This window comes from Pygoscelis adeliae, unplaced genomic scaffold (assembly GCF_000699105.1).
Source record: "Pygoscelis adeliae isolate BGI_AS28 unplaced genomic scaffold, ASM69910v1 Scaffold197, whole genome shotgun sequence".
Classification (NCBI taxonomy): Eukaryota; Metazoa; Chordata; class Aves; order Sphenisciformes; family Spheniscidae; genus Pygoscelis; species Pygoscelis adeliae.
This window is the reverse complement of record NW_008825105.1, coordinates 894,597-921,807: the sequence shown is the minus strand read 5'-3', so window position 1 is coordinate 921,807 and position 27,211 is coordinate 894,597. Positions and strand designations below refer to the sequence as shown.

Genomic DNA, 27,211 nt, shown 5'->3' with positions numbered 1-27,211 from the left:
GAATAGGGCACCAGGGTGGGATGGGGGCAGAGCCCAGCCAGCGCCCTTACAGGTAAACTCCGCGCTGCTCTTCGGTCCCAAAACAAGGCAGTTAGTGTAAGTAACAGTCCTGTGAATTAAGCTAAGTATGGGGTGCTTCGAGACGCACAGTAAGCGTCCTGCAGACAGCGAGAGCAGCATCGCTGGGGCAGGCTGCCAAAGCCCTCCAGCCCGTTCCTCGTGCGAGTGCGTTTTCTCCCAGCTCGCCCCTCTAAGCATAGTGTGAAGGAAAGGCTTAAAACTGGGCTGGGGAGCCTGAAGTGCAGAGCAAGTTCCTAGCAGCTCTCGGGCCGTACTTGAACCTCGCAAGGACTTCAGCGACTCTTCTAGCAGAGCCGCCTCAGCATGTAAACCTCACGCCTCTGTAAACTAAGCTTTTTTCCAAAATCATTTGAGGCCTGATCTTCACTTTAGAGCTACAGGATGGGAGAGTGAAGGCTTACTCCTCACGGCCATCGGCCTCAGCCTCTGGTATTTAGCTTGTTTTAAGTGGCAATGATCGCGTTACTGGTGTGGCACGTGCTGGTTTGTGTCCATGTACAACCGGAGCCAGTCCATTACCGGGCTACACGTGGTACATCGTACAATGCACAAGTTACTGTTATGTTATAAAAGGGTACTTAAGACATACTGTAACAAATGCCTTCAGTAGATTGAGGCAATGAAGGTAGCCTTATCTGGGAGAAGAGTACAGGCTCGGCTTTGTCTCAGTGCACCAGGCTCAGAGGAGTTTGAGTTTGGTACTACTTCCAATTTACATTCTGTGGAATCTTTTAATAAAGTAATTTTTCACCTTGTTTTCCTTGCTCTAGTGGGAGGGGGGTGAGAACACTAGTTTTAAAGATAAACAGGGTGTGTGAAATCTCTCAAAACAAGTTCAGTCGGGCAGACTTTATAGCCAACAGGAAAAAAAAAATGCAGAGAAGCAGCTGTACCGAGTTTGGGAAAACCTGCAGATCTACAATGCCACACATGCAAAAAGACAAACCAAATGGAAACAAGATAGCAAGGTAGCTACAAACAACAATAAAAAGGCATCAGGTAAGTGTCTGAGATGGCTACACAGGAAAAGCTATACAAGACATTTCTGGAATTGCATATACAGAGATTTAAATTTTATTCATACATTTATTACTTACAGAAGCTACCTCTATTAATTGCCAGAGACTGACCTTGACTCTCCTACTTTTAAATAAGGTTACTAACCACCACGCACAGCAGAACAGAGTTAATACTGTTAGTGTCATTGGTGGCATGAGTGTGCACCGAGGCAGTGAAACGCCTAACGATTCTACTTTGGAAAAGTATTTGTTCTTCTGCGCGTGTAGTTCTTGGTTGCTGCACTTTCAGCTGGAGCAGCTGGCGGGGCTGTATCTGTACAGAACCACACTGTTAATGCCATCAAGACCAGAAAAATGCCCACACGTGCAGGTAAGTAAAAAAGTCTTTTTTTTATATTAAAAAAAGCATTAATTCTGTTTATTGCACAAAGAAAGGAAGATTTAAACTAATACTGCAGGGTTATGTATCCCTTTCTATTGGTTCTATGTATCCCAGACTATTGGTTGTAATTTTGCTGTATTCTAGGCCAATAAATTCCAGCCACAAGGTGCAGCAATTCCCCATGCCTACACTACTTTGGATGCAGCATGCTAGCTTTCCTGGGAAACAAAGCCATTGCGTGCTCATCCCCCGCAGCTGGGAGGAACAGTAAACCCAGGGAGAACTTGCCAACTCTGTATTTCCTCACGTAGTAAACAAGGTGCATTTTCTATTTCAGCCTCCACCCCACAGGTACGTTACACTAAGATCAACCAATCTTGCCCCAGAAATGCAAAAGGCAAAGGGCAAGGATATTATTTTCAAAAGCAGCCCTCTTGGGAAGGGCAGCAGGACCACCCCAGCCCATACCTTCCTTGCGAAGGATTCCCCTCCCCCCCATTTTTTATTCTTTTCAGTACAGCCAAATTAGAGATCCCAGAGTGAAACGATCAGATGAACAGACACAGCCACAATACACAGCTACTGAAGAAGAACGAATGACCTGTTTTCCCTCGAGCATGCTCTCACCAAGCATGTGACTTTAAAAAAGCTGAAGAAACCTTATTTTTAAAAATATGTCTGTCATAGTTAGCACAATTTAAAACTGTCATTGCCTTTACAACTAATTCAAAAACCAAATTTAATTAAAATGAATTGGCATTTTCCCCATGGACAGTCATTAGTTGTAATGACTTTGTTTCGGTATTACGATATGTCATCTCTGAGCAGTCTTCCATGTTACCAGAAGACTGTAAAAGAAAGGTCAGGTTTCTTCAGACATTCAAATAACTATTATGAAGCGAAATTAACCAGAAAAGAGCTTGTTTACATAAGTAAGAGGTGAAGGGTACGTAAGAGATAAATAGCTTATAACTTGGGGTATTTGCACTGCAGTGGAACAGTAGATAAATCCCCTTAGGTAAAACATGGAAGCTTTGCTCCTGTCAATGTAAACATTTTGAGTGTTGCAAGAAGCTTAACACAGAGATGCTCTTAGCTTCTAAACACTTTCTAGCCTAGACCCTCTGCTTTCTCTTTCCTCTCCGACCGCACTGTAATCGGTGCCAATCGATAAGTGATTGGGATAGTTGTGTGTGGACCGAAGGCCACCTAGGACCATCAGTTAATGGGAAGAGTTTTTACTTTACTGAGTAAAGACTGTCGTGATCAGCTCCTAGCAACGCAGACACTACCTGGAACACACAAGATGCTTTTCTTTGATTGGTGTTTGTGTGGGATTGGCAAAAATCCCTTTCAGTTCAAGGGCATGGATTTTTATCTCACTTGCACAACTCCATAATAAAAGCTGCAGTGGGGTAACTAGCATCAATGGGGTGTACCGGGGGAGATTTCTCTGGCCGCTATTCAAGATGGAACATCCCCAAGGTCTCACCTCTATGAGCAATCTTCTGGTTGCTATTACCTGTCCCACTCATGTTAGCCACAAAGAGCTACACCTGAAGAAGCCGTCTGCAGAGTTAGGGGTTCAGAATTCTCCCACAATTAAAAATTCTTCCGTGCTTCCTTTTCAAGTAGAGTCATCCAACCCTTTATTTGGGTGCTCAGAGCTTGACTTGCAGAGCCTGTCCATGATCCCCTGCAGCATAGGTTGAACAATCCCCAGGAGAGGGCGCTGGGAGGAGTCTCCGTCCCAGCAGGCTTCCATCAGCTGCCAGCATTCCTCATCGAACACTGGAAGACGCTCCGGGCGAACTCCTGGAAAAACGGAGAGGGACCTGGTAACCATCAGTACACCTCAAATCTGAGAGAAGCTTTGTCTGATGCTCACTACTTTGGTGCAAGCTGAAGTGACCAAAGTGGACTGTCTGGGGTCTATTGCTATTAATAAAGGCTTACATTTCAGCAACGCCACTGAGCCATCTTTGGGAGCATTGCTGACGCCGCTCAGGAGATCATGCACACTTCCAGAGGATGGCCAACACATTTAGTTTCACTGGAGCCTCCTCTTTGCAACTATTTGGGAACAAAATGAGTACCCTCCTCTATAAGAAAACCAGTCCCTCCCACATCCTCTCATAATGGTGCCTTTGGGAGAAAGTTCAACATGAGAACAAGCAGCGAGTGCAGCATTCTGACCGAGAACAAGACTCACTCATCTGAGTTAATCTTTTTCACATGAGAAGGGGAGAGATTATATGGACAGGAACTAAGGACACAAAGTAGTAAAGCATTCCGATACCATAATGCAGCGTGAAGGATTAAGCCACCACTAAATATAGTGCTACACTAAACCTACACAGGCATAAGAGTAAGTTTATATTTTGGGGAAAAGCTGTAGAGTGTGTTCTACTCAACATCCAGCTTGCTCAGCATGCTGCAAATTAAGCACTTGAATGCACAGATCTCCACAGCCTCCAGAAATTGCAAGGGATTAAACATTCTTTAGGGGATCATGCCTGGCTGATTCTGGGGTCTGTTTTACATCCTAAGTGTTGTACTACTTCGCATGGTCTAAGCAGCGTGCTAGCACAGCTCCTATGACACTATGGCAAGGAGGTGGTTAACCAAAAGCCTTTTTTTGTTATTCCCTGCTAATTTTAGTTAGACTTTCAGTAGAATATGTCCAAGTTTAACTAGATAACATTACTCTTTAGACTGTCAACGAAGCAATACAACTTGTATTTTTACCTTTCAGTTCCAAGAGGATAAAAATGGATTTCCTAATCTCCTCTCAAATTTTACTGAAGCATAAGTTATCAACCAACAGAGTTCAAAATAAGCCATTTATACCTCTTCTAACATTGTTCCAAAGGTGATCTTTGCTTGCACATCTCTCGAAAGCCTCTGGTAACTTCACGTGTCCCGAACAAATGTACCAGAACAGAATGCCAAATGCGTAAACATCCACTGAGTTATCATACTTTCCTGTGACAAAAACACATTTGATCAGCAGGGCAAACTTCATCTTCATCACTGGAAACTGAGCAGTCTGAACTAATTTCAGTGTTCCACTTCCCCAAATTAAAACCACAACTTCATTGCTGGAAGGCAAGGCTTGAGTGAAGCCTAGTAACGCATCAGGAGGCATTGCCAAAGATGGAGGGAGGGATAAAAGTTAAGCCTTCCATTCTGAGAGGATTTATACACTTAACCTGTACCAGCAGTTCCCAAGCTGAGGTTCACGGACCACTGCAGGTACAGGTGCTCAGGTGTCTTTCAGACTTTAACACCAACATTTGTAAGCCTATCAGTTCTGTTTGGCTCTGCTGCTAGCCCAGGAGTCTGACGGAGCTAACATCAGCATCTCAATCCAGAGTTTGGCAATTACTCAGTTATAGCAAGTTCACCCACTGCATAAGAAAAGATTGAGCACAGAAGTGCGTAAGGGCTAAGCCAATGCTCACCTCTGTAAGGTCAAGGTCTAGCCTGCCAGTCATGAGTATTTCACTGTTAGCAGTGAGAGTGAGAACCACCTGAATAATATTCTCCAAATTAAACACAAATAGGATTGCTTCAATTTGACTGCAATCTTGTCAAAGCAGGGACAGCATCTCAGATAGACCAAAAGGATTCTGATAAGTGTGGCATGGACCTCTAAGCACTACCATAAGATGCTTGCACAGGAAAAAAGTTTAGAGAGAGCCTGCCAGAAGCACAACACAGTGAATTTGAACACAGTCCACATGTTAGTAACAGCTTGGAAATTCCTTACTTGGTATCCATTCAAAAAACAGGGGATCCTTTCTGAAGTATTTGCCTATGAAAGCCAAATATTTCCAGCTTCCTAATAACTAATAATTTAACTTTCCAGTTGAAGGGGTATTCATCACTTCAAACCTTATGAATCCCACAGTTCTCTATCAGGTAACCAAAGATTTAAGACTGAGACTTAAAATACAGAAAAAAACATACTACGCATTCTAGTCTTCATTCAGGCAGTCTTCTGATTTATTTTAATTATTTTCCCCTCATAAGCAAGTTGAGATATTAATTCAAAGTAACAGCCTTCAAAATTCAAGCCAGAGTGAGACAGTAGCAGATTCAATCAACAAGCATACCTGTAAAGAGCTCAGGAGCCATATGAATGGGTGTGCCTACAATACTGCCAGACATCATGGCTTCTGGTTTGCAGAACCCCAAGTCAGTGATTTTGGCTCGATTCTTTTTGTCAAGCTGTAGAAGAATTCATACACAGGCAACTGATAACCACACTTCTCAGTTTTAGTAATGCATTTTAATATTAAGGCTTTAACCTCTGTTTATGTTTGAAGGGTTGGGCATTTGTTCTTAAGTAAGCTTCTCTGATTACTTGGCTGCTCTTGGACTTTTACCTAGTTAAGCTCAGTAACAAGACATGTCTTCACTTGTCTTCTACGTAGAGGGTGTGGTTGGGGTTTAATAGAACTGCGAGCTGGAAGTCCTACTTGCAGCTCAAGCTCTCTACCTTCAAGAGAAGTCACTCTATGGCTCCCTTTCCCCAAGGCTTTCTGCCTGAAACGGAGTCAGGGAAACCTCACTGCAAGGCTCTTTGTGGCTAACAATACCACAAGTTGAAAGATCCTGTGTGGGTCAATCCCCACAATCCTGTATGAAGAAAACTGTTACTTCACTTGTATTATGCTTCTCCCTCCCACTAAAAGGGCCTCATAAGACTTCAGGATTAGCCAGATACAAAAAAGTTTTCCTTACCAAGACATTTTTAAGTTTGATATCTCGGTGCACAAGTCCCTGACTGTGAAGATAACGGATTCCTTCAACTACATCCAAGGCAATCTGTAATCGTGTTTCTAATTCTAGCCCAGCCTGAAGAATAAACAAACACAGATTTAATTCCTACAAGTGGGAGTTACTTTTGCTTACTCTTATTTGCCAAAAACACTGAAAACTAAGCAATTCTAGCTTTGTTTTACATATTAATAGATACTTAGGTATGGATTTTTTAAGGTATATATAAAAAAATGTATATACATACACACAGATTGTTGTTACCTTTAGTCCGGTATAGAGGTCTCTGTGCAACCGTTCCATTATCAGTAAGACGGCAATGCTGGAGCCTCCTCCATAGCCATAATCTATCACAGAACCATGGAGATGTACGAGCCGCTCATGTGTCTGCAGGGACCTAGAGAAAGTTCAGCACAGAAAGCTGGTCATTTTTATATCCTTCCCTCCACCCCAGGCCAAGCCTCACCCTGTAAAGGAAAAATGCTCAGCAGCTGCAGCTTTAGCACAACAGTAAGATACACCTATACCATGTGCCGTACAGTAAAAATACACAGCACCCCACGGTTCTGAGGACTGTAACAATATACAGCTGTCTTACCCAATTAAACTCAAGAAAGCCTATTAAAGGTTATAGTACCAAAGAAATACTGTATTATTTCAGCCGTCTACTGCAGCACCTGTCTGCAACTGTTTACTGAAAACGAGCTGTTTTCTGCAGCGCAGACCCATCATTTTCTTTTGTGAATTCAGGTAGGACAAAGACAGATTGGGAAAGGAGGGATGATTCAACACCAAAAATCAGGGGAGGAAGAACTGTTTGCTATCATACTCTATTAATTCTAATTCAGTCTGCAAAATAGCAAGCATTCTCTGGCGTCTACGCTGTTTAAATCAGGTTAAGGCAGAAAGGAGCATGTCTGCCTACTATTCTGTGCCTGTTGCATTTTTGCAGTGGAACTGGCAAGCTGTCTTGCCTTTGCTAGAAATGGCAGCTTAGCATTTCCTGAGGTCAAGTCACTGATTGCAGAGTAGAATTATAGCAAGCAGGGTTCTGCCTATGCAAACAGCGTTTATTTGCAGTAGTGACGTTAAGGAGATCCATGTGGAATGAGAAAAGCGCTTACGATACACACCTCATATAGTGAAACTCAAGTGCAAGGTCATTCCAGTGCTTCTCATCTGGAGGAACAACAGATTTCAGTGCACATGGGAAATGCCCTCCCCAGCTGTCACACAGATAGACCACGCCATACTGTCCTCGGCCCAGCTCGCGGCCCAACTTTGGTTTGCCTGTAAGGCACAACATCCATTTAGTTAGACATTAAAACATGTTTATTTCTTCCCGTACACTATCAGGCTGGCAGCCCAGAGCTTTTCATGGGCCAACAGCTGCACAGTTCAAGGTACCCAGTATGTGTCAGATGGAGGCTTACCGAAGTAGCTGAGTGAAAAGCAAAACACCCCTCCTACTCCTTTACACCCACTGACTGCTTCAGAAGGAGGGAGCAGAAGGTAATACAGAGAACATCAAGCACAACACTCACCATGTAACAGCACATCCTGGAGGGACCTGCTCTCCAGCGAGAGTCGTGCTAGCCGAGGAGCATGATCTTTCCGCACCTTCAGCCACAGATCTTCTGTTTTCTCCAGCCTGCCAGAATGGCCGTCTTCTAACTAAAAGAGATATCGCATACACACTGTAATCCTGCCTGGTTTGAAGCCCTAGTGTAACGAGGTTGAGGGTCTTTGCACAACTGAGTAGAGATCCTACTTAAAGCATGCCTAGTTTAGAAATAGGACCTTGTATTAGGGCACTCACATCAGCTCTGTCACCTCTACCTACAGAATGGCAGCATTAACTGCACGGGCTGCTCTTTTAGCTATCTCTGCAATTAAAAATCCTCTTTCCATAAGTGGCAATGTACAAAACAAGACCTCTTCCTTAACAGCTCCACACACTCACCTGTCGCAGAGAAGCTGCAAAAGCCTCATGGGAACTGTTTAGCCTGGTCCGGAACTGGCTGCAAATGCTCTTGGCTAACTTGGACGCACTGAGGCTCTCGATAGCGTCCTGAGCAACTTTCCTCTTCCAGTCACTGGTGATGGCAGGTGGGCTGACCCATGTAATCCGCTGGATTATCTAGTGAAACAGGAAACAGAATTAAGGCACTAGCACAAAAAAGCAAAGGGTCAGTCAATTTACTCAGACTGCTTAGATACCTTGTAATAATGCACAGAATTGGGCTAAATAATTACTTTACAGTAACTACTAACAACTTAGAGGTATTGATCACAATACTGTTGTACATGCACACTAAAGAAGAGATTTGATTTTTCTGAAGATCTGCTCAGTTCATTCCTACAAGCCAACCATCCTTTCATGTCTAACCGAGAGCATACACAGCTAGACACTTGGAAAACCACACAGTTGTGGTGCAGCTTGCAGGCTGAAAGAACAGGCAGCATAAGCAGTAACCCAGAGACTCAGGAAGAGAGATGTTCCTAGTTTAGGAACTAGGAATGATGATAATGATAGGAATCAATGATAATGATAAATGTTCCTAGTTTAGGAACATCTCACTGGTGAAAGCTACAGAGAAGCAGCTTTTTGCTGGACGGACACACTGTCAAGGTGCGGAAGTCCTAGGTGTCGGTATGCACCACTTCCCTTAAATTGCTGAGTGATTAAGATGCCCTGCCCCACCCTTCATTAGAAGCCACAGAAATCCAGCTGCTGCACACCCAGTCTGGATCCTTATCCCAGGCTGAAGGAGGAATCTGAAGGTTTGTTACCGCTCAGTCTGCACTGCACCTATTTGGGAAAAACTCATATTCCTCTCACCCATCATACAAGGGATCTCAAGAGGGAGAAGGCAGTAAAGGTCACCAACAGCTCAGAGCAGGAACTTCAGGAAGATGAATGCTTTAACAGACAGAAATTTAAAACAAAGACCTGAGGAAATCTGGTCTGCTCTGGAGGGAGAAGAGTGAATTGACCTGAATCAAGATACATTGCAAAACAAACAAACAAACCAACCCACAAGAAACCCCCAAACCCAAATAAATAACCAGTTCCCCAAAACATAAACAGCAAGAGTTTCAAAATGCTGATCATCATTCCTTTGCTGTTTCAGAACAGAAAGAAAACACTAGAAGTATTTGCTTTAAATTAAATATTAGCATCACCAGGAATAAACTATACACATAGCCTTAGCGCTGAGTGGGGAAGCAACAGCTTTCCACAATGCATGTGCCCAGAGTCAAAGTTTAGAGAGCAGCTGTGAGTATTCATATTATTCTTTGCTCCAAAAACTTTTCACTATACAGTGACACGTACTAGAAATAAATGATAAAGATGCCCATACCTGTTTGATCTGTTCCCACAGCATCCTGGTTACTGTTGAGCCAGAGTGGAAAGTGACTTCAACATGATAGGCTGCATTTAGTATCTGGAAAGCGGAGGAAAGATGAAAGTATGGGAACTTTGCAAGCTGTAGTCACTACAAAATTTGCTAGACCCTCTGAAAATGAGAAAATGGACACTGTATGGGATACTCCATGATTGACTTGGTTCAATTTATTTATTGTATTAAGCTCATAGGTGTTTCCAGGCTGTAATCTGATTACTATATACAGATTTAGGAAAGGTAAGTACTAGGCCTTTAAGTGACTATTCCCCAGTTTTAGCACCTCCCTTAATGACACTAGACCCACACATACTCCAGGAGTTGTGTTCCTCTAATTTCACTGAGCATCTCAGTCTCCTATCACCCTTGCTGGATCAGGATAAAGACAATTATTAAGAATATTCTAGACAACCAGTTAAGCCACCATACCTGTTTGAGATAATTGCTTGTGATGTGTACAGAAACATCCTTTGACTTCTCCAAACTCCTTGCAGGATGTACTGAAACCTCCCAAGACTCCTCCAAGCTCTTCAGACATCTCTCCAGAGTCCCTACAAAGCTCTCTCGCAGATAGTCCACTGAACTAATTAACTTGTTGGCAACTGCTTGGTTTAACCGAGAAATAATCAGTTCCTGGATTTGCTTAATACAACACTTTATGTCCTTGGAACTAACAGGTTCCCCATTCTCCGGAATGATGATATCTGCATAAAAGAAAAGAAAGAGGCACCTTTTGTACTCAACATACCACTGTTGCAACAACGGCTACTGAGAGCTGCTTTGAGTGTTTTGCAAAGGAGCTACAGCACAGTCCCAGTCCAGCCAGCTTCTGCTCCAAACGCTTTCGCTATTTCGCTCCTTCAGAGGTTCATTACTTCAGACCCAGATATATCAACCTGAGGCCAACAGTCATACAAGGAAACCCATGAGTAACAGAAGAACACATATACTGACTATTACAAAGGATTAAATTTTTGCCAGTCTGTGTCTAATGCTACAATGCCAGTTTTACAGAGGTCCCAAAACCAAACCTGCAGATTCTGAGTTATTTGGTATTCTGTGAAAGAAAGTACTAAAGCATTAGAGTAGCTCCAGGAATGCACATCTGGTACTCCAGTTTCAGGGAAGCTAAAAATCAGATCTAACCAAGGTGGAAAATATCCGGATGTTTGCTTCCATTCACTGGTGTTCTCAGGATACTCAACTCTAACACCTGATAGATACAAGCATTCTGTAGCTACTACAGGTTTAACAGTTGTACAGTGATGACAAGCCAACTATCATCTCAAAAATTAAAGGGCAGAAGCACAAAGCTGTCTATCTAGAGCAGTACAGACCAGGAAATTCTTCCAGGCCACGCTGCAATCCATAAGCACTGCTGGATGTTGAACGTTACAAAGAAAGTGATGTAACAGCCACACTGGTTACATGAATTTTTTTTCCTGGGACCTTGAAAAGGTTGATTACCACTTGGTATTTTTAAACAAACACTGAGCAATCACTGCTCATGCACTGTAACCACCCTGAGCAGTACTACATTACTACCAGGAGCTGAAGATCTTGTCTCTGGATTTTGGCCAAAAACAGTCTAGCCTACTTAAAACAAATCCAGTGATCGGCAGATGGCATTAGCTCCTCAAAAGAACATCTTCCTCCTTTTAGGATATTTCTTCAAATACCGGTAGCCAACAAGACCCTACAATCTAAGTGATATTTGTTGTGCATATACACACATTTACTGCGGGTGTTTTAGCTTGTGCTGCCCCTAAACACACTGCCTGCATGTACAGAATGCTGAAACTCAGGCACTACAGTGCTCCAACTCTGTAAAGAGTGGGACAGACAGAATACAGGAGTTATTACCTATCCTGATAATGGAGCAATAGCAGCCCAAACAGGTAGAATTAACACACTCACTATACCCCTAGCGTATGCTAGTTTGTTGGGTTTTTTTGCAGCACGCAAATAGGTTAATGTTGCAATTAAAACAAGCTCTTTATGAGGACGACATTTTGCATGGGCACTACAAAGCAAACATTTCAAGAAACAGGAAAGATCTTATCCATTTCCCACCTGCAGGAGCAAAAACAACCAGATCCTAACCTGCAGGGTTAAACATGATCCATCATCTCTCCTCTTCGTCCCAGGAGATAACACTCCCATTTGAAATGGGGAGGAAGTCAAGACAAACAAAATTATCTAGAATTTTCACCTCTCTCATGCCTCAGAAGAGCACTCAATTCACAAAAAAATAATTTTTTCTAAACCTAGAGTTATTTCTGATTTTATTTTAAATAGAAAAATCTTTCCCCATCAGCCCAGTGAACTGCATTTCCTTAGAACAGAAACGGTTGTTATGGTAAACCTCTGCTTAGCAAGCAGAGGAGAAAAGAGCTGTGGAGTATCAACCTACAAATCTTCGCTTTGATGTTTATGACAGACCACGTATTCCTGCAGACAAAATTTGGATAGCCTCTCGCCCTTCACAGTTTACACATCATTCTGTATACTTCCAGCTTGTGTGTTCCTGGAAGTTCTGGTACTAGAAGATGTAGTGAGAATTCTCACATTTCACAAAAAACACACACTAAATGCCAAGCGTAGGCCTCAGGAGCACAATACGTTGTGCTGGTTTTTTTTTTTAAAGGAAAACCTTACCTACCCAGAAGGATTTCATTTTTAGGAGGTCTATACCCAAAAGTCTTATGCAAACCTCTCTCAGACAAAGAAATCAAGCTGAAGTACAAATCAAGCCTTCACCGCTAAAACTCAAACAGCTTTTTTTCTTAGGACAGATTTATTCCCAAGTCCCAACACAACCACCGAGGCAGAGTTGAGAGTGTTATTTTCTTCTTCGGCAGAACAGGGAATTAAAGCAGAGAAGTAAAATACTCTAATCCAGAACTGTCCAGCAAGCTCTGGAGGAAAAAAAAAGTCTGATTTACATAATCAAGACTTAATATGTTCAGACTTTTCATTTAAGGACAGTGCTTTTTACCCAGGAGACACTACAGAAATCTCCTTTGTGTATGAGTTCTGAATTTTGTTGCAAAGTCACTTGTCTAGACTGCCATTCAACCGTCCCTTAGCAGATGGCAAACGTTACTCTGGCACTCTCCTTTAAAGCCCCTAACCTCTTTGTTCCCATTACTCTCCTGCCAGTAGTTACCTTTGAATTCCATATTAGCAGCATCCTCCAAGAGCTCCTCTTTCATATTGCTAAGCGTCTCTATGATCATGTCCTTCATCTCCTCTTGCTTGCGGTTGGCAATGTTCATCAGAGACTCATATAGCTCGTTCTCCTTCTTGCGGGTATACTCTAGCCTCTTGGGGGTGATTTGCAGGTCTCGCTGCATGTCGAAAGCCTGATTGATGAAGATGTTCAGGCAGCGGCAGTGCACTTCATTTAAACTGGTAGCTGCTTCCACGAGATGCTTCTGAAGCACCTGCCTGGAAAAAGTGCTTAGGAGACGGAGCTTCTCAAACTGCTCCACCAGCATGCTTTGGGCATCAGCATCAGGACCGGGTGCCCCGCAGCTGCAGTGGCTGGTACTCAGGTACTCCAAGTCCATCAGCTGGCAGTAAAGGGAGGACTTTTCATGATCAGTTTTTTTGGGAGAGATCAGCTCAACCCCCAACTCTGGCACTTTGAAGAAGAAAATGGGCAAAGAGAATTTCTCTTTGATTTCGCGCAGTTCATTCTCATCTGATGAAGAAAGTTCAGCCTCGCTGATGGCAAAGATGACAACAGGCAAGACTTGGTTCACATACTCTCCCAAGGTGGCTTCAGCAGACTGGAATCCACGACATGGTGCTACCACAACATCTACTTCCTAGCAAGTGAGGAAGTAAAAAAAAATAGGTTTGCACAGATCCTTTTAAAAACTGACACATGCAAAAACGCACCGTAATTCATTCACAAAGTGCAAAACCAGAAACATTCAAACCCTTTAGAACAGTTACGGAGTCTCACACACACAGCATCATGCTTTAGTATATAGCCTACCTGCAAGGCTAATGACAGCCCCCTCGCAGGGATGCGGCCAGACATGGATTAGCACCCACGGACTCCAAAACTCTTATTTTGTACCAAGTGCCTTTGAATTTTAGCCTAGTTCAGAACAAAACTTAGAACAAGTTTCCCAGGTAAGTGCTATCGCAGAATAGCTGTTATTCTTCAGCTTATAGCTGACCCATTTTGCACCAACCTCTCCCAGTAAATACGCTTTCAGCCTCCCACTGATGTTTACCAGATCTGCAGCTCTTTGAGGAGATATTCATGCTGTCAGTTTTCAGTGTGGCCACCAACGATAGAAAGCACTACACTAGCCACTACTGCCAAGACAAAGGCAGCACAATAACCGATTCCAAAGAGTTCACAGCCAAAGGACAGACAAGGAGGAACAGATGGTTGTGACAAGCTTAGTTATGACTTTCTTCAAATCCAACCAAAACCTAAAAGATGTATTTTATTTATTTATTTTCTTACTGCACAGAGTTTCACTGCTTTGGTCATATGCTCCTGCTGACACCGCTTCTTACTAACCCTACTAAAAAGGGCCAGTTCTGAAACCTGCTTCCTTCCCTTCCAAGGACGTAGACAAGATTCACCTTTGGATATGCGAGAACAGTGTTAGAATTGCATATATTGCTCTACTAAAATAAGGAAAGAAAATGTCCAAGGATTTGAACTGAAGACAGCATTTAAGTGCCGTCTTCCCAACTCGTAACAGGGGGCGATAATTAAGAATTCTTCAATCATTTTTCTCCACCAGAAAAATTAAAGACTTGACCACATCTCCCAACTGCTCCTGGAGCTAACAGGAAGTCATTACTGCCACGGGATTCCCCGGCGCTGAACTCAAACCTGTCTGATGCACAGGAGGTTGAGCAGAACGGGATGTGCAGTGCTGCAATATTCACCAGGACGGATGACTCATGCCAGCGACTGTAAACAAAGGAGGAAGCCAGTGCTGTCTCTAGGAGACAGGGAGAAAACCAACACAGACAACCGAATACAGCGTGAGCGACTGGTCCTTCTGTTTCCATAGAGGCCTCTCAGGCTGTTCCAAAGAGCATGAGCAATATTTCATGCCCCCGCCCCCCTTTTTTTTTTAATGTCCTATAGAAGTTTAAGCACTGTCTATGCAGCTTCATACTATTAGGGATCAAGTCTATATGGGGAATACCTATGACTCACACTGGATTCCTGACATTTTTAAAGCTGGTTCTCACAAGGTCACACCACTATGAACACACTCGAACACTTCTGACAGAGCTGTAAGCATGAAGTTGCTGTCAAGTAACTTCATTCATGTTTTCCATAACTAAACAGCCCTTTTTAAAATATCAAAGCTTCCCACTTAGCAATCTGAACATCAGGTACGCAAATATCAGAATTACAGCTCTTCCACTTAAAATACGATGCACAGATGCTGTCAACAGCAATACAAAAAATACAGTTTAAAGAGAATACCATGCAGACACACTACATACTCATCTATGGATTCAGACTTGCAATGCCAGGATGACCAATGCATCCCACATCCCAGAACAAAAATTAAAATCAAGGATCAAGTAGGTCTTGACCTACAATAAGACAAGTGGAGTCTCACTAAGTGCATTCAGGGACCACTCAAGTGTGCCATTTTACTAAGTCAACAGATAATTCCTCATTTCCAAATCAGTTAAAAAGCATTTATTTGCCAGATCCCAAGAGGACCTTGTCCTATTTTGCTAGGCTTTGGGCAGTTTAAACCCTGCTTCTTTAGTTAACTGAGGTGCTAAGAAGCTAACCCAATTTAGTCATATTTTTACCCAAACTCCAACCAAGCAGATTATGATTGAAGGCCAAGCTCAGTCTTTTTCTAAGCCAATTTGAATACTCTGCCTTCCAAAAATAGTCTGTGAATTACTGAAGTCTGACAGTTACTGCATTTATTACATGTGATCTAATTTCATTGCCTCCCTATTAATCTGAGGTACGTATATACCCCTGAATTTTCTACTTAGAACCTTTTTTTTTTTACACCACACTCCCCCCCAATTTTTCTGAGATCTTGCCAGTTTATTCTGTTTCCATGGGGACCTGAGTCAGAAGTTCAGTAACTCTACAGAGAATCCCAGGTAAGAAAACCGAAGTACAGCTCTGGTCTCCAGCAAACACTGCTGTCCTTTACAGAACGTAATTGCTTTGATTTTGTGCAATGACTCTGAACCCCACTTCATCAGGGAATTTTGTTTTACCTTTGCTGAAAGGGCCAGCCCAAGAAAGGTGTACACACTCACAAAACAAACTGAGAAGCAATGCTTTTTTTCTGATCACAAACTCTTCCCCTGTAAAGATATCACTAAGCCAGCAAAACTAGAAATAGAGAACAGGTTTCACCTGGGTGGAGGAATAATTTCATGATGCTGGCATTTTCAGTATTTCTACCCTCAGTTATGCCAGCGTAAAGGGACAGAGGAGGAACACTTCAGGTACTTGATGCTGGCACATGGCAGGAGCACCTCAGCAGAGCCCAAAGTAAACTGATGCTGCGTGGAAGGCAGAGTGTCTCGGCCAACATGAAAGCTTTTCAGTTTTCTGTATGAATGCCACAACCAAGCACATTAAAAATACTCTCAAGAAGGAGATCAGGGCATGTTCTTCCAAGTTTTAAGCAGGATGTACATTAAAATAACCACCCAATAGGTACTTAACCACATTCTTTGGTACTTGTAACAACTACTAATTCATATGACCTCAATCACTGCTATAGTATCTGAAGAAATGCAACAATAAACCGAAGCTAACTCAATTCTTCTGTCAGAGTTCATAGAACCGTCTTGTATTTCTTCATTCATTTTCCAGCTTTACCAGAGCAGCTGAAAATTTTTCTCTCCCTACAGCCCTGCCTAAACTTTTCAGCCCGAGACTCGAAGTCGCATGAAGCACAAAGCAAGACAAAGGCATGAAAAAAGGAAGCTTTCAGCCCTGTTACCCTCCTCCCATTCAGCTGCACTATCCAGATGAAAACCAATACTTCAGAGAAGTCCCTTTCAGCTTCCAGGCACAACTGATAAAAAGAGCCAACTGTTTACTCCCAGTATAAATCTAATAATCTGTCTGGCTAGATGCATTATTCCCCATGACCTAGATGCATTCCTGTGCACAGTGATCCCCAAGGAATAGAGCGGCTTTGCCAAAGTTTTTCCTTCCCTGGTATTTTATGCTTAAAAATAACTAAGTTCACATACCTATTAGCACAAGGTAGGGTTCTCACAGCAGCTGACCCATGCAAATGAAATTTTTGGCTCCCTCCTCCTCACCCCCTTTTCTGTGAAACAGGTTTTAAGACATCCTTCAGTAACACAGAAAAGCAAGCATGGTCCCATCCTGGATGTCAGGCTGAAGAAAAAAAACTCAGGGTGCTCCACTGCAATTCAATATTGAAAAGCAGTATATTCTACACTTGTACTGAATTTATCTCCAAGTAAAAAAAGTAGTTTAGTTAATGTTTGGATACTGTTAACTTACAAATAACTTATCCTTTCTTTACTGGCGTAATGGCTAATGAGTTTGGATTTAGCAAACAAGTATCTGCACCAAGAAGCATGATTCTGCATTAAGTGCCTGCACAAGACAGCAGCATGTAATCTAGGTGCCCAAGCCAGGCTCTGCAATTACGTCTCTTGGTAAGAGATGCTTAGGCCTGAAAAGCTGCACAGCATTCCCCAGGTCCTGAAGTCACTGACACTCCTTTGATGGCAGCCTACTGGTAGATAAGTGTCCTCACTATGGGGAATGAATGTGATTTCAAACACACACAAATGAAATTCTCATCTCCTATAACTGTTCAAGCCCACAATAAGGACCTGCAAATGTTTCTTCAAACCCTAGCAAGGTGTTTGAATATCTAGAATGTAAGGTTATCCTGAAACACAGTACTACTTATAAGCACTCTGCTGTTGGGAGAAAAACAGATGAAAATACAGGGATTCCAGGTAACAGGTGGGGTAAAATTCAGATTGATTTCCTCCCCCTCTGCTCAAAAGGTGCTGAGCTCCTCCAAATTATTTGGTTCCTGGGCACATCTAAATCCTTAAGATCTGTTCTGAATATCATGTTGTCATCAAGCATGCAATTGTTATTAGACTCCTAGTTTTGTTTCACAAGTTAAGAAAAAGCAGAATTTCCTTCAGAGTAGTTCTGCAGACACGCAACTTCGAATAGTGTCCAAAAAAACTCATCCGTTATTCCTCCAGATATATATTCCACTAGTTACAGAAGTAGTGTCCATGACTAGCAGATATTTACTTAAAAAATTTTGCTGTCTTGGTGTATGCTGAGCAGAGCTGGAGAACACACATTAGCTAGAAGGGTGGAAAAAAACCACAGGTCTCTCAACAGGAGGTCAGACTCCTGTAATTTAACAGGAAGCTATCCCTATTACCTGCTAAAATGCATTAAGTTCTCCTATCAGCCTTAAAAAAAAATTTGTTCTTCCTTTAGCCCCTTGAATTCATGTAAGGAATCCTTTGAATCAATCTGAAGCTAGCTGTGATTCACCCTCCCTCTCCTTCTAGTGGAAGAGCTTTTTATTTCACCAACCCTTTTCAAATTAATCTGAGTAGCTGTTTTCATCTAAGTGTCCTAAATATAACCAAAGCCAGACAGAGAGATCTTTGTCACTCACATGAGAAATCTGAAAGAGGGTTGTAAACTGCAGTGTGTCTAAACTGGCCCATATAAAAACGTAACCAAGTAAAAGAAATGTAAAGCTAAACACTCTTTTATACATAGCAAGGCAGGATTTTACAAGCAGAAGATCCAGAACAGGCATTTACTTTGCAGCACCAGCAGCTGATCTGGCGCTCTCTGGGAAAGTAGTGGATGCCTCACATACAGTTTATACAAACATGGCACTTCTGGTATCTTTCAGTGGATACTGGAAGCCACAGACACACTACAACATAGCACTGACTCAGCTGGTCTCGTTAGGATAGGCTTAAATTTAGCTACAGGCTGGGTTTGTAAAACATATTTCAAGCTGATGAAGATAAGACTGGGTCTTCATTTTCTGCCTATTTACAATCATGACTCGATTCATATGTCCAGAAAACAAAATTACCTTGCCATTTTGTTGTTCAACTATGAAGTTCATACTCTTACTCATGAGACAACAGATCATATTCTTTTCACTTAAGATAATTAATTCTCAAATAGAAATTGCTATTCCAGATATTCGACTGCCAAACACAATGCTCCAGAAGTATTACACTGCAATAACAAAGGCACGACATAAGATATGAAATACAGTGAAAGCTTATGGAAACTATAAAAAGCTACGAAATACAACCCTCACCTTTAAAGACATTTGCCAAACACCAAACTGCAACACTCACAGGACAGAAACATGTTTTATGGACAAGTGAAAGGAAAGTCACAAAGCAAGATACTAACCATGTTAGAAACAGCACTGCAAACAGACTCCCACCTTCTTGTTCTTAACACCTTCACTTTCCATTGACACCACCGAAATGTAAAAAGCCACCCCCTCAAATGAAGTCAGGTCATTTTATCAGATGTTGGAATTAAGCTTTTTCTGACAACAAGCTCTTCAGGACAGAGATAAAAAAGTACATATCCTTGTACGACAGCTTCCAGCTACTATCAGATAGCAAAGCTAACTCTGAACCTTGAAACTGGAGTAAAATTTTCGAAGACACTTGGAGTTACATCTGAGTAAGCTTGGCTTCTGAGATGGAGGGAAACATTACAGAGGAATCATAACGCTAAGAGTCAACATTGCAACAAAAGCACACAAGCATAGACAGTGATGTCCAATTAAAATCCTAACACCAGACTTCCAGCTTCTCTTTAATTAAGAAAAATTCCTATGCTCGTTTACACCATCAGCTTTATTAGGGACTACAAATGTTACATCTTAAGTTCACTGTGACAATGGTACATGGACACCTAAGTTACCTTTAGTAGTGAGTACGGCAGCATGACCTCCAGCTCCGCTATCTGGTGAGCAGGATCTTCGCTGTCCCCACGAATTTCTAAGTCCTCCTCTGGTATCGTGTCCCAGTGCCCTCGGTGGGCTGCCATCATATGGACCAGTTCATACTGCTCAGGCAGCGCTAGGCTAATCCGTGTTTGTGTCCCATGCGTGAAGCGGATCCGTCGCCTCTTACAGTTCTCCTCATTGCTGATTTTGGTGGTAGGGAGCAGCTTCTCACCCAGCAGTATGTTGAGTAACTGGCACTTGGCATTACAGTTCTGGCCAAGAATCAGAAGGCAAGGGTGCCAGCTCACAGTCCGCTGGAGATGCTCTTCCTCATGACGAGGGAAGGAAATGAAATTCTGCCCTAAAATTGAAGACAGACTGCATTAGAACAGGTTGGCTGAACAACAAGTCTCATATCTCTAAGCCAGCTGAACGCAAAAGTTCAGACATCGCTGCCCCACAGCCCGCCGAGAAACCCACATAGCACCAAGAATTTGCTTATGTTTCCTGAAACTAGTGTCAGCAATTCAGCATTTCTACCGCACCAACACAGAGGTCCACAGTAGGTTGATTCTCACAAAGCTTTTAAGACAATTTGTTACTGTTCTTCCCACGTATTTCACTGGAAAGTGTTTACACAGAGCTCTCTTCAGCAGGTTAGTGGAAGACTAATGGTAGGCCCTAAAAGTCAAGGGGAAACAGTTGTCAAGGTTGAAACAACCAAAGGGCTAATTTTGCCTTAGGCTGGAACAGTGTTTCGCCTTGCTCCAGAGTTCAAGGAGGCCCATGGATCACTAAGGCTAACTCTTCCCAAGTTTTGATGGTTTGGCTGTACAGAACGCTCCTGTCACATATCAGAAATAAATTCAATCAACTATGAATCGGTGACAGTTCTGCCCACACACTTTAAAACATCAAATACTTTGCATCTACTGAATCCCAAGAGTATTACTGCACAAGCTTGGTGACCAAAGTCTAGGATCATTGACATTAAAGCAGCAAAACCTCCTCTCTAGCCTCAAGGAAAGGCATTCTTGCAAAATTGCTTCTCTACATGAAGCTGATGACAAGACCAAGTTTGCTGAAACATGGTGGCAGAACTAATAGCCTCTGCCAGCAGTTCCCTATGACAGAAATACAATCACAGCATCTAAAGAAACTGTCACGCTTTCACCAGCCCAAGGGAAAACACTCTTTGCTAGCAGCCGGAAGGTTCCTAGTGCAGTCTAAAACACAGTAAGAAACAGCTTCTCTCCTTTGATCGCACTAACAGTACACATCTTTCCTAACCTATAGAGTTGAACTAAACAGGCACAGTTTGCCAGATATTCTTATTAATTTTAAGAACAACCTTTAAGCTGCAAAAAGAAATTACTCAACATCTGTACCTTCTTCAGAGTAGCAGGACTCCCTGTAATCACTCTCCTTACCCACCTTCTGCCTGAAGCATCAGTTGTACCATCCCACTAACCAGGCCCTTTGAATTCTTAGTCCATGATGCTGCAACTCCTTGCACTTGCCTTACTACATTAATTCAGTCTCAGTACTGAATTTAGCTTCTGTATTCTTTTACAAGTCCTAAATACAGCTTTTCCCACGCTCAGTCATCTAAGCTGAAGTCTAAGCAGCTTTGCGTTACCTTATGCATAGCAACAGAATAATTCTGGTAGTACAAAAAAAAGGATACAAACAAATTCCCCCATCTGCTGCTCTTCAGCACAATCCCCGCGAGTACAAAACAGCTAGTGTTCCACCACAGCCAGAGCACTAGCCCGTGTTCCCAGACTGAAGGCAGATGGTACCCAAGAATGAAATGGCAAATGGACACACCAGTCCCCAAAAGAACTGCCAAATCTGAAAGCTATAAACCAGTACAATTGCCCTGATATCAGGCAAACTGACAAGAACGGCAGTTTAAAGATAGACTCAAATACAATACAGCAGAGAAGCACCAGCAGGGATTTTGTAGGGGAAGGTCCTGTTTCACCAGGGCTATTAAAATTCTTTTAATGAGTCATGTTCTGGCATCCAAAACTGTTTCAGCATCTCAAGCCCCAAGAAAACAAGATACTCTCACATACCAAGATGTTCCTCACCAGTACTAACCAAATTAAAGATAACATACAGCAGCTATTCTAGTCCTCATTCTGATAGCACTCCATTCCTTTATTTTAATTAAAATCATTCAAATCAGGAGCAACACCAGGTGTACTTGGTTGTGCCCTAGACCCAGTTTAAGGCTTCTTTAACATCTTGCCTAAGACTTACCTTTCCTTCAAATCTTCAGTCGGGAAATAGGACTGCTGGAGGAGTTCTCTCCATCAGAGGAGTCCTTCCACCCCCCCACAACACTAAGGAGAAACCCTCTCTGTGCCTCAGCAAGCCCCTCTCCTGCACCTCTGCACCACACAGCCCCCGGACGCTGACCCCCATAAACCAACAGTTTGGAAAAGGTTAAGGGAGACATCACTTCTGGAAGCGTGACTCTTCGTAAGTGTTTCTTAAACAAGCCTTTCAAGATGCACAACCATAGCAGAAGTGGCCACATCAAGTGACTGAAGGGCAGAATCTGGCGGCTAGCGGCTCACAAAAGATAAAAATCAGCAAAACCCCACAAACAGCACATTTAAGCCTTCATCTACAAAATAAAGAATTTCTTTGATCTGCTTACATCTATTGAAACTTCAACGGGAATTCAGGCTCGCTCTTCAGCTACCAAGCATGAAGAAAGCAATTCAGAAGGCGTTGCACAGGCCATGAAGCCTTCTCTGCACAGGCGTTTGAAAAGAAGAGGCAGATTGCATCGTCTCCTCATTCTGGGTGGCCTCTGTATTTACGGGTACCTAATCCCAGCACAAAGTGATTGAAATACAGCAGCTTGGCTGAAATTATTGAAGCACGGAATGGATATATAAATACTCCATCTTTAAAACACCTCTCATCTTTTCATGCACCCAACCTCCCTGTGATCAGCATTTATTCAACAAGTTTACTACACGCGTTATCAGTAACGAAGCCATTACATTTAACGTTATGTCACACTACGATAGTCCAAGTATGCGGAGTACAAACCTGGAACCAGCACCAAAAGCGAGATTCAGCCATATCACAACTAACCCAGCGCACCATCAAGGCATCCAAGTCATGGCAGTGGTTTCAACCCTGCGTGTATGTATCACTGGATACCTTACAGTGACCTCAAGGTCTCAAACCTGAAGCGAGTTGCACAGCGATGGAGCTATTGCTCCTGGTTCCGCACTGCAGAAAGTACATTGCTATTTCTGCACATCAGAATAAGACACAGGGTAAAAACACTCACACAGTACTTAATAGGTGATGCCACTAATCGGAACATGAAGAATTCAAGTTGGGAGGAATATGAGCTCCCGTGGTACCTAACAAAAAGTAGACTTAGAACGTCCTTACTGAAGAGACGTAGCGATATTCCCCTATCTGTGTGAGCAGCTCCTGTTTGCAACAGGACTTCTGCCAGAGATTTTAGCTGGTGCTACATAACTGTATCCAGGTACTGCATCATTTGGAGACATGTGATAAACACTTCCAAAAAAAAAAAAATGGCTGCAGGGGGAGTCCTTAAGCACGTGCATGCTGTTAAGCTCCTTCTGATGAAAGGAGGCCTGTCCAAGAACAAGGACGTCTCTCACCAAGACTCATCTCAAAATTCAAACACTTGGCAGAAGAATCTTCGGTTGAATTTATGGAATCTGTAGAAACCCTAAGGATGTACTCATCCCCTTTTCAAGGAAGGTCAACTACACTGCCGGTCTCACTTGTCTTTCTATACTATTTTCAGTAATACATGTGAACTACAGTGCCTAAATAAGGCCAGACCCTCATACTTCTTATTGCAAATACCAATACTTTTCATATAAATCCTTACCTTCCTGTGGTGCTGGCAATGACTTGCAGCATGCTTTGACCACTACAAGACTTATGATCAACACACTCAGTTATACAAACCAAGTTTTAGTCCCACCCCACATCTACCAGCACAGCGGTGTTAATTCCAGGAGAACACATGCGACAAATCAATGTACCAACATAAGCAGTTCCTACAGGAGCAGCTGTTAGAACATTAGCAGCCCACATGGTCTGCAGAGCCAAGCTTCATCTTCTGCTTAGCTTGAAGCTTGTTAGCAAGTGCTTCCTCCCATCTATTTGAGGAGTTATTTCACAAGTACCCTCCCGACCACCTCTCCACACGTTATCTAGTCTTAAAACCCATCTTCTTATGTTGACATACCTAACAACACAATAGGAGCCCTAACCTTTTGAGGATCACAGCAAAATAGGCAGTCACATTTTAACCAGGATATATACCCTCGGTCAATACAGCATCAGGATGAAAATTCTTCCAAACCCTCTGGTTAATACATTCACCTCCTACGAAATGCATTTATGGATGGAGTCATTAGGCTACCAAGCCTAGGGCTTTCCCCCCAGTGCACACTCATTCGGATAACACCACAGCTGCTGACCAAAACTCTGGAGATGCTGTGGATATCTTACAAGAGGTACAGCTCAGTTTACAGAAGCTTCTGAAATAAGGCAAAAGAAGTATCAAAAAACCTCGGGTTCCTCGGTCAAAGAGTTCAAATTACTTCAAGCACAGAATGAAGAAAACAACTACAATTAGTAGAAAGCAGGTTGCTGGGTTTTTTTCTTAGTATCTTTCCATATTTTAGTAAAATCTGCTACTGAGTCCCTAATTAAGATTTTCTTTTTATAGAAAGTCAGTACAAAACACACTAGCTAAATGGCACCAAGAATAAAAAGCTGTCAGACCTGTGCAGGCTAAAGCTACAGGATTGTCATAGTGTCATGGTTTAACCCCAGCTGGCAACCAAGCCCCACACAGCCGCTCGGTCACTGCCCCCCAGTGAGACGGGGGGGAGAATCGCAAGGGTAGAAGTGAGAAAACTCGTGGGTTGAGATAAAGACAGTTTAATAGGGAAAGTAAAAGCCGCACATGCCAAAGCAAAACAAGGAATTCATTCCCTCCTTCCCATGGGCAGGCAGGTGTTCAGCCATCCCCAGGACAGCAGGGCTCCATCACGCGTAACGGTGACTTGGGAAGACAAACGCCATCACTCCAAACGTCACCCCCTTCCTCCTTCTTCCCCCAGCTTTATATGCTGAGCATGACATCATATGGTGTGGAATATCCCTTGGGTCAGTTGGGGTCAGCTGTCCCGGCCATGTCCCCTCCCAACTCCTTGTGCCCCCCCCAGCCTGCTCGCTGGTGGGGTGGGGTGAGGAGCAGAAGAGGCCTTGACTCTGTGTCAGCACTGCTCAGCAGCAACGAAAACATCCCTGTGTTATCAACACCGTTTCCAGCACAAATCCAAAACACGGCCCCAGACCAGCTACTGTGAAGAAAATTAACTCCACCCCAGCCAAAACCAGCACACAGGACTTTAACAAATCATTCTTAAAAGCCTATTCATGACAAAGAAGACCTAGAGAACAGACGACATTTTGTTGAATGCCTCAGAAATGCAGACAGTGCAAACAAGACTTTCTCCCTCCCCTCATAAACAGTAGCTGGAAGGCAATTATTTTTTCCCTTGAATTTATTTTACTTCTCTTACTATGAGGAGTAAGACAGTCCTGGTGCTAAGGCCACAGAGGGAACATTTGGTCACTGACAATCCTTTATGGATGAATATTGCCTGTCATCCTCCTAAGCAGAGGAGGGTGGGATGTAAAAGCAAGTACACATTTGCTCCTTCAAGTACCCAACCCTGACTGACCCAGCTTACCTGAAAGGTCAGCGGCTACTACTCCGCTTAGCAGATACTTAGGTCTGCTTTTGGACAGAGCAACCCAGGCTGCGCTTTAGGTTGCTGGAGCTGTGTTGATTCGAAGGGCAGTCACCTTTCTATGTTGCTACACCAGCTCCACAGGCGTCTCAGAACCAAACCCCTTCACATTTGGTTTGTTTCCAAGACACCTAAATTTACTTTCACAGTTTATTTTTCCACTTCAGCCATAGGCAGTAAGTGTCCTGTCCATTTCACTTCCCAGTTCCTTTGTATTTCACAAAACGCTAGCACTCACGCCTCAGCACACTGCAGAGCGCTGCAAGAAGCCTGCAGAGCTATTGGGTCAAAATTCCTCTCACTTTGACACCACCTGTAGGGCAGATTCTAGGAAAAAGCGGTCCTGAAGTCAGTGAGAACGGTGCTCCTTAAACCCTCTGACACTTAAAATAATTTCCCCATGTTAGACAGGGGAAAAAAAGCTTTATTACCAGCCACTAAGTTTCAGAGAGTACTGGACATGTACGATACAACGGAAATTTTACAGAAAGAAGCAGCTCTTGTCCAAAGGCGATTATCCAGGCACAAAGGTAATAAGCAATACCGAGGCTCTGGGTTTCGGGCAAAGACTTTTGTCTTCCCATAGCTTAAAAAATAATAACCGTCAGTTCACAGTTGCTTTCCAGTTGACTCATTTAAGAAAACTGCCAGCCTCCGTTATTTGACCAAGTCCTGCCCTTCATCCTCTCCCTTCCTCTTCCCACACTCCCCTCAAGACTGCCACCGTGACTCCCCACCTTCTAACACGGAGCAGGTTTATTAACTTGCTCTGTGCCCCACCTGGCACACGTCACCAGTTTGAAAACTGCTGATTTACGTGTTAATTTTAAGAACAGTAAATGTTATACAACCTCTGCAGTCTGAAAGCCTGAACCAAGAGCCTACGCTGTTATTACTGTTTGCATGAACAAGCTCTAAAGCAGTCAGCCTTTCCTTGAAGCCCTGATACTTAAGGGCCAGTTGGTAACACATTCAGCAGTAAAGTCAAACTGGGTCAGGGTAGGTATTTGAAAAAAAACAACCAAACAACGGAGGTTATAAGCACTCTGTATTAGAAACAACAGGCAGGATATTTGGAGAAATCTGTATCCTATGTCAGGAATATTTAATTAATGATGCACCCACATCTACAAAGCCCTATAAGCAGACTTTCAAAGATGCAATTGTATTTGACCAGCAATGTTTTACAAGAAATAACCAAACAGCAGAGCAACTCCAGTGGGCGCTACCATTCAAACAGCGTGGAGACCCACAGAAAATGAGCGAAACCAACTAGTTCCTGCTTCTGAGAAGTCACAGAAAGATGTAAACAGAGACACCCCATTTTTACGAAACTCTTCACTTCCATTCTGACAGTTTACATGGAACACTACTAGTTTTTTTCTTTTACACAGATTGACAGAAAAGCTCAACAACACTTCAATTTTCAAATAAGAATTGTAAGCATAAGACAAGCATGGACAAGTAGCCAACAGAGATGACTCATGAGCCATTTGGAAATGAATAAAGACGATCTTTATATATTTAGCGTCACGCTAAATTCTCCTCACAAGACAGTCTTATGGAAAGACGAAGTTCTGCACATGGCAGGAGGGCTCCCGCCGGCAGCAGTGTTTGTCAACAGTGACGGATGAGGATAAAGCCGATGAAGGAAGCCCGGCGCCACTCCCACAGAGCTCCACAAGCCACCCACTTCCCC

The 27,211-nt window shown here is 43.0% G+C and overlaps 1 protein-coding gene across 1 annotated transcript in view; it reads right to left on the bottom strand.

Moving 5' to 3' along the window:
• Positions 1-1,626: 1,626 nt before the first annotated feature.
• DSTYK (dual serine/threonine and tyrosine protein kinase) overlaps positions 1,627-27,211 on the bottom strand; it is a 30,520-nt gene continuing 4,935 nt past the window's right edge. Inside the window, exons 2-13 of the mRNA XM_009327438.1 lie at positions 19,645-20,030; positions 12,844-13,507; positions 10,104-10,378; positions 9,633-9,716; positions 8,231-8,407; positions 7,812-7,941; positions 7,401-7,557; positions 6,532-6,664; positions 6,232-6,345; positions 5,601-5,715; positions 4,333-4,467; positions 1,627-3,297 (exon numbers count right to left, since the gene is read on the bottom strand). Of these exons, the coding sequence (XP_009325713.1) occupies positions 3,110-3,297; positions 4,333-4,467; positions 5,601-5,715; positions 6,232-6,345; positions 6,532-6,664; positions 7,401-7,557; positions 7,812-7,941; positions 8,231-8,407; positions 9,633-9,716; positions 10,104-10,378; positions 12,844-13,507; positions 19,645-20,030 (2,558 nt within the window). The 3' untranslated portion in view covers positions 1,627-3,109. The remainder of the gene's footprint in view (positions 3,298-4,332; positions 4,468-5,600; positions 5,716-6,231; positions 6,346-6,531; positions 6,665-7,400; positions 7,558-7,811; positions 7,942-8,230; positions 8,408-9,632; positions 9,717-10,103; positions 10,379-12,843; positions 13,508-19,644; positions 20,031-27,211) is intronic.